At 34.5% G+C, this 16,510-nt stretch overlaps 3 protein-coding genes across 8 annotated transcripts in view; 2 read left to right on the forward strand and 1 right to left on the reverse strand.

Moving 5' to 3' along the window:
- LOC123677445 (potassium/sodium hyperpolarization-activated cyclic nucleotide-gated channel 2) overlaps positions 1 to 16,510 on the reverse strand; it is a 194,291-nt gene that overhangs the window by 47,366 nt on the left and 130,415 nt on the right. The gene's annotated exons all lie outside the window — the stretch shown is intronic.
- LOC123677494 lies at positions 56 to 5,815 on the forward strand. Of its 2 annotated transcripts, XR_006747109.1 has the most exons (3): positions 56 to 219; positions 1,581 to 1,865; positions 5,552 to 5,638. XR_006747109.1 is itself a non-coding variant. In XM_045614046.1 (2 exons), the coding sequence occupies exons 1-2, from the start codon at positions 143 to 145 to the stop codon at positions 5,811 to 5,813; spliced, it is 339 nt and encodes a 112-aa protein (XP_045470002.1). In that variant the 5' UTR covers positions 56 to 142; the 3' UTR covers positions 5,814 to 5,815. The 2 variants fall into 2 exon arrangements, 1 of the variants encoding a protein (XP_045470002.1); XM_045614046.1 differs by lacking the exon at positions 1,581 to 1,865 and having other exon boundaries at positions 5,552 to 5,815.
- On the forward strand, positions 9,212 to 13,633 carry LOC123677479 (alcohol dehydrogenase 1-like). Its single transcript, XM_045614021.1, has 6 exons — positions 9,212 to 9,373; positions 9,427 to 9,964; positions 10,017 to 10,140; positions 11,181 to 11,287; positions 11,351 to 11,682; positions 13,408 to 13,633. Exons 1-6 carry the CDS (start codon positions 9,297 to 9,299, stop codon positions 13,538 to 13,540), a joined length of 1,311 nt encoding a protein of 436 aa, XP_045469977.1. The 5' UTR covers positions 9,212 to 9,296; the 3' UTR covers positions 13,541 to 13,633.

The raw sequence follows: 16,510 nt of genomic DNA on the forward strand, positions 1-16,510 counted from the left end.
TACGTTTCAACCAGAGAAAGATGTTTCAAAAAGTCAATATTATTCTCTTTATTTCAGTATTTCTTTTTGAAAGATCTTTTAGAAATGACAAATCATAATTATATCAAAATTTAAAATTGAAAAATAAATTCACTATTCCATCATGGCATTTCTACAACTGCTGCAGACCTCAATGAAATTGTTAGCAAAAAATAGACAAAGAGCTAATTTGATGAGAGGGTAAGTGAAATTTCTTATGTATTGAAAGGTATGTAACACCAATTTCAACACTAGCAATTATTTATAAAGGATTGACTCGGTCCTCACTTGATAGAAATTCATTCAAGATCGAAAATAAAATTTCAGTTTCATTTTTTAATTTTATTCTGAAAAGGATAGGTAGAGATGTCCATCCCCAACAGGTTTTCAAACTATAATTAAATTCTTTAAACTGATTGGTGGTTATTATCATTGAATTCAAGAATATTAAACATTTGAATTTAAGAATGATAACACGAATTTAAAAGTGAAAATTCAATAAATTTACATAGAAATATGACCCCAACTTTTTTGTTTGAATAATGTACTATGCTTCACTACCTAAAATGTTTGGCTTAGGAGATCACATTTGGTTGACGAAGTTTCATTTGTCCGAAGCAATCAATTAAAATCGACATCGAAACAAATGGTTTATTTTCGAGAAATGATTCTCTATCCAAAACCATGTTCTTTGGAAAAACGGGAAACTTTTCACAGAAATGTTGTCTCAAAAAAAAAAAAAACGAAACATTGCGAAAAAATTCTTCAATATGAAGAAAAATGAAGATTTTGTTTTCCCATGGATCTTGAGTCCGTGGAGACCACATAAATGGATAAATATGGGATATACATATGATTAAGTAATTTGGAATAATTTGAAATGTATATTGATGAATCATTTTACAACTTTGCCAACGTTTCGGACACTATTCATCCTTTCTCGAGGCTGCAATGATACAAAATTTTTGAATTTGGTACCAAAAGGTGCTTTATTAGTAAAAAAATCACATTTTCGGTTGTCACCAGTTGCGTACAAGAAGGATATCATGGTCCGTTTGTTCTTCTAATTTTTACGTCACTGGTGAAGTCAAAAAAATTATATATTTTTCGCATTTTCCATTCAATTTTCAGTAAAAAATATATCCTTTTTTGAATCCGGAAAAATTGACCGGTTTCAAGATAATGCTGTTTTCCCACCAGAGCTGCTTTCTTGCAGCTTGAAAATTTTGGAAACTGTTGAAGTTATGAATAAGAATTTCTTTTGATTTTTCATATTCCACACTCTGCATCTCAGCAACGAACGATATTTGAGTAGATAAATATTAGGAAAGTGTTATTAATTTTTTTAACTGAATCTACTGTTTCAATTTGGTACAATACTTTCGGGACTCCCTGTATAAGCACAAAGCTCGGTCTCTGATATTGGATATTTAATTCGAGTTCATAACTTTCAAGTTTCATTCATTCGAGATAATTTTCCGAAAGAGTTGAAATATTCCGTGAGATGAAAGGCAATAATGAACCATTGTATGAAAGTTGCACTATTTGTCCTATTGTTACAGATTCAGATTTGTCTCGAGTAAGTTCACTCGAGATAGCAACGATCCTTGCGCTTGTCCTTGTTGTCCTCAGCCTTGCATCCCTTGCGAACAACCGGATCCTTGTGACCCGTACAAGAAACCGCGCAAGGGAGATCCTTGCGAGCAGAAGAAGAGAAAGCAGTGCAAAAGGAGACATCCCGCTAGTCCAGATCCAATACCTCCCCCTCCTATACAGGGAGTTCCTTGCAAACCGGGGCGAGAGGACTGTTCTGATTGTTGATTATGCAATAAAAAGGGAATAATTAGGTGGGTCATTTCTAAAAGGAAGTTCTTCACTTGGACGTCTAGTATCAATCTAGATATCTATCTATCTAGATCAATATGATTTTAATATACTGGGGTTGTTCAATAAGCTTTTCGGTTCGACAATTGCTATTAGTTTCATCAGGACAATGCACAGTGTCACAATACTTTGAAATCCATAAATTAAAGTTAGAATTGTTAGAGCATCCACCGTCTTCACCAGATTTGGCCCCTAGCAACTTCCGTCTGTTTCCAAACCTAAAAAAAAACATTAGTGGAAAACGTTTTTCGTGAGATATGAGGTGATGGCAGCTGTAGAAGAAAAATTTGCACCCCTTCCAAATTCTGACCATAAATTTTGTATTTCTTATTGAACCGCAAAACTTACTGAAAAACCTGGTAAATTATCAAATTCCAAAATAAATGAATTAGTAGGGAAAGAAACCATTTATAAAATTGCAAATTTTACACAGTGGTTTATTATTTCCTCCTATGACGAATAATATTTAAAATTCGAAAGGTTTTTGATTAATACAAGAGATACAAAAAGAAAATGTATTCAACCTTTTCGGAATCGAATCTTCAATCGCTATGAAAAGAGCTTATTCCTACCCCACATGTATCATATCGAATAGACATACCTACATAACTCCGCTCCTGAATAAATTGAACTGAGGTGGAATAAAAGCATTATTTTGAAGGGTAAACTACAGTCCATTCAGGAATTATTGACATTGGAAAATCGAAATTAAGTTGGTACTGGCTCATTCAGTAACATTTCGAATTGCAGATTTCGGGTTGGCATTGGAAATGTCATTGACAGGAGGTTAGATTTCAGTTTGTTTGTGTTAATGGTTTTGATCGAAGAAATTTTGAAACTTAAAAGTTGTATCAATTTCAAACACACATTGATTAGTTTATTTGAGTATTTCTCACAGTACTGTTTGAAAAAAGAAAAAGGCAAGTCATTACAACCTGGATTATTAGTGGAAGAAAACCTGTGCAATACGATTTCACCTTCAAAGAATCATTGAATGATTTTATTGTTACCAGAAGCCGAGCCAAAAGCAACCAATATATCAGCCTGGATGAAATTTGACCAAAAAGCATCTGGATTTTAATCAATCAAAGACAACATTACATAAACTTAATTGGTGACAAGTTCAAACAGTTAATAAAAGGAAAATTCTTATTGATTAACATCAAGAATCATTGTAAAATGCACATTTTCAATGAAAAATAACAAAAAACTGAAAAATACGAGGGGGCGTTAAAGTAAAGAATTACCGAAACTTGGTTATTTGAAAATGCCAACATTATTCAACAGTGGACTCTAGAAAGAAAACAGAATGTTTTTCAAGTATATTCAAGGGTAAAAGTAGAAGGAGCACTATTTTGAATGCTGGATATTTAGATTTTTACCTGGATGTTTTGTTTTGACAGTGGTGATTATGAGGAGTATATAAATCAATGAAGAGAGAATTATTTTATAATTGGATTGCTAAACAAAGTCTTGGCATTGCATCTATAGTTTATTTATATTCTATATTGAAATTAAGCATTGTTATATCTGTTTTTTGTTCTTCAATGAGTTATCCAAAAATCTAATAAATTCCAATTATAGAATTTTTACTGAGTATTTAATCAAAAAATATATTCAGAAGAGTAACTTCCAAGAATTTCTTCACCTCTTACCCACTTGAAGATAATAATAGAATGCAATAAAATTTTGAAATCCACAAATTAAAAATGATTTCATGCAAAAATGCTTTTAGTGAGTGAGTTAAAGCTGTTATGGGCAAAATAATTTATGTTATTTAACAGAAACTAGTATAAAAGCATTTCAATAAAAAACAGAAAACTTGAGTACAAATAGTACCCATATTTCTCAAACAAGTTTAATCAATCATTCATGTTATGAACAGTTTCAATAAATAGTGACTTTAGAAAGTAATTTACACATCGGCTGATAAATTGGTTCCAATTTTGAAAGTTACAGTACAACTGTGATGTCAAAATTTTTCATATACTAAATGGATTCTTTGAATTTTATTTCTGTCTTATTATGATATGGCTCTTCCATTCACTAAGCTACACTATTTAAATTTATCAACCAGTTTTTTCTGTTTTCTTCACCAGTTGAGACACCACAGTTAAAATGATCCATAAGAGTTATTTGATAAGAATTTTGCAAGCAGGTTGGTATCCAGTGTCCATCAGTAATGCAACAATTTTTGAAGAGCCTTTGGTGAAAAGGAATATGCATATTTTAATGATCTTCAATGGGATCTTTCATGGGCGACTCTTAAATGAATAGATATCTCTTCATTGGATTTCCTTGAAATGATATAGCATTTCACTATATTTTTACGTTATATAATCTGAATTTCAATTTATGGAATCATGACTGTATGCGTCCCTTCGTAATAATCGTAATTTCGAAAATTCAGGATCTTTCGGATACAAAAATTATGAAAATAATTTAAACTGGTTATTTCTATGATGAACCATAGCAAATTCTAGTGATATTTTTGTAACCAGAAATAAAGCCGCGACTAGACGTTCATGGCCTACTTCGATGTCAATAATTCCTGAATGGACTGTATTATATATCATTCGCTTTGTCACAGACTCGTCAATAGATCAGTGAATCATCAAAGCAATATCATGTTTGGAAATATGCCTTTGAGGAGAAATCAAAAGGAGGATTTCAAGCAATGTATACAGGGTGATTTACCGCGACGCTCTATTAGAGGTTTATGGAAAACCAATAATAAGTTTCTACTGAAAAATTGCATATTGGGGTTTGAAACAATGATCTTTCTCCCCTAAAAATGTTTTCAGATCTCTATAACTTCCGATTATACCTGAAACAGACTACTACTTCCTTATTTCAAATGGCACTACCAGTATATTATTGCATCATGAAATAGTTTATTTGGTGACAATTTTAGCAATTTGCCATACCTTGGGTAAAAACTCTATGATGATATATAAAAAGGAGAGTGGGGGTTACTAAAACAAACCCTATACCTAAAATGAATTCTTTTAGAGTTATTGAAGAACTTTAAATAAGGAAAAATCGAAATCTATAACTATGTGAAGTAGTCTGTAACTTTTTGGGTTTTCTGAAAGTCATAAACTACTACAAATTTTTCGTCATCTAAAGGTCTTCTTCAAGAACATTATATTTATTTATATTCTATTCACGTCATTTTTTTAAATGATATTTGGCTCGATTTCATTTATACATTTCATGGTTTTATATATACTCCTTTGATTTCATTTATATTTAAGTTGTTCTGTTTCTATTTTTCGGTTCTCCCTGTTCTTCTGTGATGGTTTGGACTGCTCAGGTCATTAGCCATCACAGAAAAACAGGCGAAACCACAAAATACAAACAGAACAACTCAACCAGAAAATTCATTAAAACAAAATAATAAGGTTTCGACAAACACAATCTTTATCCTCGAATTCTCAGCTTTTATATATTCGCGAATTTTCATACGGATTCCAAAATTTAATTTTTCACCACTCCGGAGAAATTTTTATATTTGTCATTTTAGTCTTCACGTTTCGACTCATTCTGCATTTCTGCATGGAAATAATGAATAATACCTAAACCATCGTGAAGTGTATTTGTAATAGTTTTGAAGTTATAAATTTTAGCAGATATCTTCTATTTTCAGGGTCTTGGGTCAAAGAAACAAATCAAAGAAGACTTGTAGAGAAGAATGTGGTGGCATCTGCAGGAAGCGTCCCAAAGACGACTCACTCAAAAAAGACATTCCTTGTTCGACAGGACAGGATGACGGAAGATGTAAAGGATTAGGAGATGACTTATCAGTGAGAAAACCATGTCCTATAACATGTAGTAAAAAACCATGCCCACCAAAACCTTGCAGAAAGAGAAAAAATCCCTGTGATGACTGTGACTGCGAAGTTCGCTGAAGTAATTTGTATGAGATAATGCTGTATGGAATAGTGAATAAACTACAAAAAAAATATATTTATTACTAGGTTGTTCGATAAGTTTTGCGTTTCAATAAGAAACAAACAATTTTATAGTTTGAAATACAATTTATTATTCAGTATATTAGGCCAATTGAAAAGTCTCTGGTCTGATGCACAGATGGCGGTGCTAGTATTAAATCCATATGATTTTTGGTTAGTACCAACCTTCAAACGATACGTGTCAAAATTTTGCAGCAGTCTGACCATTAGTTTGTGAGATATTTTGTTGTAAGTGTAGCTACTTTTGTTATTTGAAAAAATTGGAAAAAAAAGAATTTCGTGTGCTGATAAAATATTGCTTTTTGAAGGGAAAAATACAGTTGAAGCAAAATCTTGGCTTGATGTAGAGTTTCCGGGGTCTGCACCAGGAAAATCAACCATCATTGATTGGTATGCTCAGTTTAAAAGTGGTGAAATGAGCACCGAAGACGGCGAACGCAGTGGACGCCCAAAAGAGGCTGTCACCGACTAAAAATCATAAAAGTTCACAAAAAAGTTTTGAATTACCGTAAAGTGAAGTTGATCGTGATATATTATGAAGATATCATCTGAACGTGCACATCATATCATTCACAAATATTTGTACATGAGAAATTTGTTTCCAAAATGGGTGCCGCGCGAGCTCACAATCGATCAAAAGCAACAACGTGTTAATGATTCTGAGCAGTGTTTGAAGCTGTTTAAGTGTAATAAACCTGAATTTTTGCGTCAATATGTGATAATCGATGACACATGGCTCCATCATTTCACTCCGGAGTCCAATCGACAGTCAGCTGAGTGTACTGCACACGATGAACCTAATCAAAAGCGAGGAAAAACACAACAGTCAACTGGCAAGGTTATGGCATCAGTATTCTGGGATGCGCAAGGTATAATACTCATTGATTGCCACCAAAAGGGCCAGACCATCAACAGTGATTATTATATAGCGTTACTGGATCGTTTAAAGGATGAAATCTTTAAAAAACGGTACCATTTGGAGAAAAAAAGTGCTGTTTCATCAAGACGATGCGCCGTGTCAGAAACAATGAAAACAATGGCAAAATTGCATGAATTGGGCTTTGAATTGCTTCTGCATTCACCGTATTCGCCATATCTGGCCCCCAGCGACTTTTTCCTGTTCTCAGACCTCAAAAGAATGCTCGCTAGAAATAAATTTAGCGCCAATGAAGAAGTAATTGCCGAAACTGAGGCCTATTTTGAAGCGGAAGACAAATCGTACTACAACAATGTTATCGAAAAGTTAGAACATCGCTAAAATCGCTGTATCGACGTCAGAGGCAACTATGTTGAATAATAAAATCGAATTTTGCCAAAAAAATGGTTTTTACCATGGTAGACCAGGGACTTTTCAATTGGCCTGATAAATTGGCATGAATAGAAATTTGAAAAAGTGCATAGGTATATACTACTGAATTCAACTCAGAGGTTTCCTCACTTTTTTAGATCATAACAACGATATAGATATTATGAATTAATTAACTGAGATTTTTTGAGATTTTATTCCGTTTTTGATTTGTTATTATTTTGATCATATTTTGAGGGATAATCAATTTCCTAAAATAATAATCGAAAATTCGAATTCAGGAAAGCTGGTTCTCTCTCATGAACGAAGTGTGCTCTTAATTTATTCAAATTGTATCACCAGATCAAACTGAATCAACGTGCAATCATTTTCCATCAAATGAATCGATTACTAGAATCGGTTTCACGACTGGGAACGCAGGAAGTTAATTATCCTTACGATCCCAGAGGATACAATCAATTAGCATACTTCTCTATTCGATGAACAGTTCATTCGCCCTTTGACATATATATTATAGGTTTGATATATCTAAAATTTGATTCCAAGCCTCTAGAGGAAATTAACCTATAATTGTTGAATGGATCACTGTTATTTGATTGTATACGGAATTCTGAGTTTAGAATGAATAATTTATTTTGATTATGTTTGAAATAATTCTAGTTTGAATGGTGTTCCTAAATTGGAGGTTCAACCGAGAATGAGAGTTTTCTTATTATATCAAAATTATATGACATCATTGCCGTTTTATATTTTGTTCGTTGGAATTGTATTTCTAGTGAAAGTATCCATATAACAAAAAGATATATCAGTGAGAGAAGGTTCTAGCAGAATGATTCCTTGGTAAATTTCAAGAAAAAAACAAAAAACAAATCCATAACCATGATTCCGCAAATGCTATGTTTTTGAGAATCGTATCAGTGAGAGATCAAATTTTTTTTTTTTATGAATAGTTGATTCGCAGAATATATCCATAATATCTCACTGAAATTTGTTTGTAGGTACCTATATAAAGTTGATCAATTTTGTTTTCTAAAAACTCAGCCACAAAGTTGCAATGAAAAAAGAGTCTTCCTCTCAACTACCGATTATCTATTGGAGAATCTCCATCGGACCTTCATTTATTTTCAGAAAGGGTCAGAGAAATGCCAAGACGATACAAGAAGAACAGAATTCACGTGGATGGAAAAAAGTTCCAGCTGAGAAATTTGTAAATCACATCCCAAATGGACCAATTTCAATGCGTTTTCAAAAGAACTCGCATTGAAATTTGTCTATTTGGGGTGTAATTTTCCGAGAAAAGTCTCGGAAGATTATACCAAAAGACTAATAAAAACCATTGTGTTACAATTATCATTCTATGCTTTCATGGCAGGTCACTCTACAGGTTGAAATTGAATTGAATTCTGCCTTGATAGATTTGTATTAAAAAAACTGAATTAGTTACGAGGTTGATACAAAATTTCGTGAAGAAATTACATGAAGACGAGTTTGTACTAGCTCTCTGACTTTCTGACTGTTACTAGCAGAATGATATGGATTTCCTATGCTTATGAGTGTGAAATGGAAGTTCACTGATAAGAAGTGTCCCAAAATTTCATCAAAATCCTTTCTAAGCAAAGATCTCATTATGAAAGACAGATATTCTTTTCATTATTATTTTGTCACTCCTTTTTTTGATATTTATCTTTATAATTCATGGATGTTATCAGAGATGAAAGGAACACGTGATATAAAAACCAATCTTATATCAGTTTCATAATTTTTTGTTCCGAGAAAGCTTGGTACAGCGAAGGCATATTTCTTTTCATTGCAGTGGGATTCTTTCTCGAAAATATTCAAGAGAAACATCGTAGATAATAAGTTATAAACTATAATCATATTTTCTTCATGTGATAACATGAATTAGCGGTACTTATGTTGATATAATTTTATGGGATAGAATAAAGGAAAAAAGAGTCTGAGTAATGAAAACAATTCGATCCTTAATGAATGCTATCGAAACAACAATTCCATAACGAAATACGGCTGAAATGTTCTATGACATTACGGTTTCCGGATAAATCATACTTGTCATTCAATCAAATCAAATCGTCAAAATTCAAAGTCGTAAAATCATGGCAAAATTCATTAAATTCCCACGTAACTACATTCCACACATCAAATATATCTTCTCAGAAGCAACTTCATCAAGGTGAGCATTGAAAAAAATTCAAACTTTCTTTTTTTGATCATGATTATTTTAAGGCTATATTCGTGTGGAAAGGGCGGAAAGAAAAAAGATCCATGCAAGCCACCTTGCCCTTGTCCACCACCGAAACCTCCTTGTTGCCCACCTCCTTGCCCGCCAAAACCTCCCTGCTGTCCTCCTCCATGCCCTTGCCCTTGCCCACCAAAACCTCCTTGCTGCCCTCCTCCCTGCCCTTGCCCACCAAAACCTCCTTGCTGTCCCCCTCCTTGCCCTCCAAAACCTCCCTGCTGTCCTCCTCCTTGCCCACATAAACCTCCCTGCTGCCCGCCTCCTCCTTGCCCTTGCCCACCTAAACCTCCCTGCTGTCCACCTCCCCCTTGCCCTTGCCCACCTAAGCCTCCTTGCTGTCCACCTCCTCCTTGCCCTTGTCCACCAAAACCTCCTTGTTGCCCTCCACCATGTCCATGCCCACCAAAGCCATGTTGCGGTCCTTGCTGTAGTCCAGCCATTGCAGGAAAAACTGCTGTAATAACTGGAGGAGCTTTAGGAATAGGATATTATTGTGCTCTTGCTATTCTGAAGAATGGTGGAAAGGTAATGCCGACAAAATTGTTTTCAGCCAATATAAACATTTTTAATGTTTTAGGTTATGCTTGGTGATGTCAAGGTTCAGGAAGGAAAAGATGCAATCTGTAAAATAATTGATCAGTTTGGATATAATAGAGCTGCTTTTATTAAATGCGATGTTTCGAAAGCGCAAGATATGGAGTGTGAGTTAGATCCTCATCTATTAAATGATTGATTAGAGATGGTTGTTTATACTTGATGAACAATTCTGTACAGCATTTTTGACTTCTGCTTTAGCGCAGCAGATGATTTGCCTGGTGAGCGATGTTTTTCTGTGCCAGTGTTTTAAATGTACAGATATTTTAACTTCTAAATAACTTCATATTACTGCCCAGTAATGAATAATTAAATGCTGAAGGCTGTTACTGCAGGAATTTTCAGCGGAATTGAAAACTATCTGGGCTTTTTGTCCATGATCTATAGTATCTTCAAAGTTTCACTCGACGCTTTATTTTTTTCGAATTGAATGTCACTTATGACGGGATGCGAACAAACCATGACTAAAAGCCTGATCTTTCCCAATTCTGTTGACTAATTACTATGCAGGGTGGGCCAGAACCTGTACCCTGAAGGTACAATTCTATAGAAAATTTGGTTTCTTCGGTAGGAACCACTGCTCTATCGATCTGAAATATTTTCAGAGATGTGGTGTTGTCACTTATATCGAAAATAACTAACAACTTATTCACATAAAACCCCCTTGTAGATATTATTATTTTTTTCGGTTTGTCGTAGCCTCTTGATGTATTAACATTTTTGTCATTGTCTCTAATGAACTATGTCCCTAATCATTAAGGTTTGTTCAAAATCATAGACTTCAACGAGACATACTAAAATGATAAAGAGTTCGTTTTTTCAAATGGAATGACTTGCATTTCATAAGATGTGTTGAAAGACGATGAAATTTTCTTTCAGACGATATAACATATTTCTAAACCCGAATTTTAAGGTTTTATAATTAAAAGATATCAATGAAATATCGAGAAACTTTTAGATTATGATAATTTGACAATCATCAGAGCAATTATGTTTACCGTTTATTATGGGTATTTGGTCAATAATTATTCAGTACAATGGAGTATGATATAGCTAAAACGTCGACGTGCCATAATACTCAATAAATAGGTGTAATTGCATTAGATCTACGATTAAACCATTTTGAAAAAAGCAATATATTCCACAGGTTTATTCAACGCTGCACTCTGCGAATTCAAACAGATCGATATTCTTATTAATAACGCAGGAATTTTAGAGGATGCTTTATGGCAGAAAACAGTTGACATCAACATCGTAAGAACTTCCAAGCACCGTTTTCCGTCATATATTTGTCACGATTCTTTTATTTTTTTACAGACAGGTCTCATTCGTGGCACCCTTCTAGGATTTCATTACATGAGGAGAAACAGAAACGGTGGTAGAATTATTAACCTTTCTTCCATCCTTGGCCACCGACCCTTCCACGCATGTCCTGTATATACCGGTTCAAAGCACTTTGTCATCGGTTTCTCAAGGTCGATGGGGAGTGACTTTTATTTTTGCCAAACCGGCGTCAAAGTTATGACTCTTTGTCCAGGAGTGACGCTGACTCCTATGGTGACAGAATCAGGAACAAGACCTCAGCTGGAAGGTTTCTCGGATACGTCGAAGGAATTACATGAAGGGCTCTACTCACTTCCAACACAAACGTAAGTTTTAGGATGTGCATAAATATAAATAATTGTACTCAAAAGAGATAGTGCGGTGTTACTTAAGGTAACTCAACAGTCGATCTAGAAATATCGATTTGGTCTGATGAAAATCTGAAAAGGACTGCTCATTCGACTAAATCGAACTACTGAACCTAAAGACGAATTTACACATGTAAAGTAGCTTAATCAAGGAAGCGAGAAGATGCAGAATTGGAGGCATTACTTGATTAAGACTCGTGTCAAACGCAACAAGAACTATCATCATTGAGAGTGACGTGACAAGCCATTTCAAAACGCCTGAAAGCATGGGAATGACTAAGAAATTAGGAAATTGGTTGCCGTACGAGTTGTTGCCTAGAGATGTTGAACAGCTGCTTTAAAGGCAAAGACGAAAGGGATTTTTGTTTCGCATTGTAACTGGAAAGTATGGGTTTATTACGATAATCCCAAGAGAAGAAAATCATGACAATACCCCGGCCATGCTTCCATGTCGATGGACAATCCGAATATTCACAGTTCCAAGGTCAGGCTCAGAATTTGGTGAAGCCAGCTGGGCGTAGTGTATTATGAGTTGTTTTCGTGAAGATTTCACCTACTTACACCAGAAAACTCCTGAAGCTGTCACGAGCGGAGCTTCGGGTGATGGTGGGACTGCTGACGGGGCACTGTCGGTACAAACATCATTTGTACCGTATGGGTAAGTCAGCAGACGAGATTTGCAGGCTCTGTGGATCGGAAGTAGAAACTTCTGAACACTTGATATGCAAGTGTCCAGAGCTGGCTGGCCTAAGAACCATTCACATGGGCAAGCCGGTCCTGGATACCAGAGAGGTAATGGCCAAGGCCCCTAGGGAGGTTGTCAATTTTATTAACGTCGTTGACGACCTCCCTGGGTTTCTATGAATGAGTAGGGTAGTGAACAAAAGATCTGCATGGTCGCAGTTCCCGGAAGGCTCACCGAAGCAAAACGACCCCAGTTCAAATAATAATAATAATTATGAGTTGTTAAAACGCAATTAATGCGTTTGAACCGAGCATTGAAAGACTAACGGCCGCAATACAACAATAGACTCGACCCAATACGTTGAAATGGGAAGTCCGATCCCACCCGCCGTATTTTTCAGAGGTTGCTCTCTCGGATTATCACTTGTTTCAATTCAATGGCACATGGCCTGGCTGACCAGCTCTTCCGGTATTAGGAAGAAGTAAAAAATTGGATCAATTCGTGAATAGCTTCAAAAGCTGTCCAGTTTTTTCAACGCGAGATTCGTACGCTTCCCGAAAGATGGAAGAAAGTAGTGGCCAGTGATGGACAATAATTTGATTCGTAAATGTATAACCAGTTTTTACAAGAAAGTTAAGAAACGGCGGATGCAAAGTTGTACGCCAACGTATATAGACATTATTTCTTTTCACTTGACTAAACGGTCTACCGAATGCAGCACTCGCTCAAGTGATAAATGAAGCGATTTAAACGATACATGTATCTACCTAATTTTCTTCACTTGATTTAGTAACTTGCTTCAGCTACTTTGCACGTGTAAATCTACCTTAAAGGCCGAATTACTACGATTGAAGATGTGATGACTCCATATTCAAAAAACGCATTGCAAATGATCATGACACTAGGATTTCACATGAATAACAAACTTCAAAATTTGTTCTAATGAAATTCTCCTCACTTCATGTCGTTCAATAAAATTCAAGCTTTTTTTTCAACAGGGTCGAAGTTTGTGGTTCACACATAGTACCAATGCTTGAAGCTGACATAAATGGTTCTGATTGGATATCTGAGAACAACGAAGTTTACAGAGTCAGTAGAGTGGATTATCCTAGCCTGAGGATTTGTTGTTAAACAATATATACCACTACAAGAGATCTTTCATGAATTAGACGTGTCAATAGTGTAAAACTAAAACCCTTCATTACAGTTCATTACAACCCATAATTTGTTCAATTTATTACTTACATTCGATCAGAACCAACTAAAATACGCACGCGAAATTTAAATGTAATATGTTTGTTGTAATTTGAAATATTAGGTTTTTCGTGGCCAGCAAGTTCGCCAGAAATAAATCCTATTGTGCACAAGTAGGTATTTGTTACAAACAGAATTAATCCTCCTAGAACCCTCCAGGAACTCTCACTTGTGGCTCAAGAAAAATGGAATAATATCCTCATGGATACCATTAACTCACTTATTATTTCCATCCAAATTCTTTATTTCAGTTTCTGGAAGTCATTGTATATAATTTTTTTTCTTGTTCAGTTGAAATTAAATTCGGCCATTGTATTGGTTACATGAACTAATTAAATGGCATTTTAACACACTTCTTGACTTATATTAATAGTGCTCATTTCGATATATATAAGAGGGTCCAAGAACTTTGGCGATGTGTGTATGTGCAAAAGGCTCCTTATATTTCTTGAATATTAAAATTCCATAATTCGCATAATTTTCAACAATTTGAAATTCCTTTCAAAGCACCCTGCTTAGAAACTACTTGCTGCTAGAAACTACTTCAAAATATTTCCCATCGCCGATGAATAAGCACAAAGCATCAGTTCTCCCCATATATCGGGTGTCCCAAGGTGAGTGGCCTATTAGATTATTATGGAAACTATTGATGGTAAAGATTTCAAATTTTGTGGATAGATATTTGGCCATGTAAGGTACATTTTTAAAATAATTTCACATTTCCAGTGTTGCCGGATGTACGACAATTTGGCAACAACTTTGTTATTTCAAATGGGACATCCGGTATTGATATTTTTTTTATGATACTCCATAAAATATTAATTCTATTCACTCTTACTTTTCCATCCCTATCTTTAACGGTTTTTGAGTTATTAATTATTTTTCGAAATTTTAGATCAAATTGCCGTATTACGAAAATGACTCTAGTTCGCTCAATATTTGAGATTTAAGTCGGAAATTTTGCATGTCGTTAGATATTGATCTGATCTGTGTCACTGCTTCTGAATTATGGTTGTCAATAATACAGGACGGACCAAAAAAAATCATCATTTGCCAAGTTACAAAATTGTAAAAAAGTCCTTTTTTTCAAATTAGACAACTAGTATATTTTTCAATTTTTGGAATCAGTACAACACACTCTACAATTTTTCTATTCATGTCCCTATACCTATCTCAACTGGATTCCGAGTTATATGCGTTATATGTGTATATCTTACTTGAGCCATTATTTATAGAAAAACCCCGGAACAAAACACCTGTTAGGCAATAATTGTTTATTTTGACATTTATGGATTGAACTGATTCATTGATATATCGATCTATGAACCACAAAGAGAACATAACAATACAAAAGATATTAACACTTATTGAATCAATGTGAAATCTAATAAACGCATATAACTCGGAATCCAGTTGAGATAGATATAAGGACGTGAATAGAAAAATTGTAGAGTGTGTTGCACTGATTCCAAAAATTGAAAAATATACTAGGTGTCTAATTTGAAAAAATAGACTTTTTTACAATTTTGTAACTTGGCAAATGATGATTTTTTTTGATCCGTCCTGTATTATTGACAACCATAATTCAAAAGCAGTGACACATATCAGATCAATAATATCTAACGACTTGCAAAATAGATTTATTATTTTTTGGAGTATCATAAAAAAAATAGAAATACCGAATGTCCCATTCAAAATAACAAAGTTGTTGCCAAATTGTAGTACATCCCGCAACACTGGAAATGTGAAATTATTTTAAAAATGTACCTTACATGACCAAAGATCTATCCACAAAATTTGAAATCTTTACCATCAATAGTTTCCATAATAATCTAATAGGCCACTCACCTTGGGACACCCGATATAAAAGAACCTACATCGTTACAGTTTTTATTGAGTTTCGAGAATAACAACATGAGAGTAACTAGCGCCGTAATTTTTCACGTCCTTGGAGATCTCATCTCATAACGATTAGGTGAAATATCTGAAATCTAGGTCAATTCAGCATCACCATCCAGAAACCTCATACTCTATAACGAATTCCCCAAGCAGTGAGAAATAAGGGAGGTGGTATAACATATGGAAGGCTGGAAGATTCAACTGAGCGAGAATAACTAATTCCACGTGGATACATAACTCCTCAAACTGAAGTGGGTTTAGGAAGGCTCTAACTAACAATAAATTTCAGCTGCCAAATTGGTGTAGGGTATAAAGCAGAGGCTCGGTTCTTCCAATGTTGCGGAATTTTTTTATAATATTTTGAGAATGCAGAAGCTCACGAATTGGACTTTGAGAGATTGCGAAGATTCGGATATATGGCATGCTGAGTTGATGGATACCCTTAGTTCATAGAATCTGATAATAGGGGCTATATTTATGTGTTTAGGTGTACATAAATCCTGGATGTACTCGTACTCACTAGAGGAATTTGCTCTCAGATGGTTTGGGATCGTGCGTGAAATAAAGAGATTGATGTAATCGATTTAGATAGCCTTTGTGAGTTAGGGTGAGTCTGGCATGTCTCAACCTATCGATATTACCTTAGTAAATGAGGCTATTTTTTCCTCCAAGATAATGAAATATTGTCGTTCATTGAATTTAATTTTGCGGTTAGTTATGGGATTTTTCATATAAATATTCATATCGATAAATTGATTTCATTTCTCAGAAATTTCTTACATAATTAATAAATTATAGTGATGTGGTCTAGTCTAGAGAAGCTATTAAGTAATACTCAACTATTCATCTGCAATGAAAATAATCATGGGAAATATTTTAGTTTCGAAGTTATACATACTTCAATTGCAAAAATTATCATATAATATATAATATAACGTATATTCCTTT

Source organism: Harmonia axyridis, chromosome 1 (assembly GCF_914767665.1).
Source record: "Harmonia axyridis chromosome 1, icHarAxyr1.1, whole genome shotgun sequence".
NCBI lineage: Eukaryota > Metazoa > Arthropoda > Insecta > Coleoptera > Coccinellidae > Harmonia > Harmonia axyridis.

Coding starts and splice junctions, on each gene's coding strand:
- LOC123677494 (XM_045614046.1), top strand. CDS start 143: ATGGCATTTCTACAACTGCTGCAGACCTCAATGAAATTGTTAGCAAAA. Junction 220..5,551: donor AGAGCTAATTTGATGAGAGG/GTAAGTGAAATT, acceptor TTCTATTTTCAG/GGTCTTGGGTCAAAGAAACA.
- LOC123677479 (XM_045614021.1), top strand. CDS start 9,297: ATGGCAAAATTCATTAAATTCCCACGTAACTACATTCCACACATCAAA. Junction 9,965..10,016: donor TTCTGAAGAATGGTGGAAAG/GTAATGCCGACA, acceptor TTAATGTTTTAG/GTTATGCTTGGTGATGTCAA. Junction 11,683..13,407: donor TACTCACTTCCAACACAAAC/GTAAGTTTTAGG, acceptor TTTTTTCAACAG/GGTCGAAGTTTGTGGTTCAC.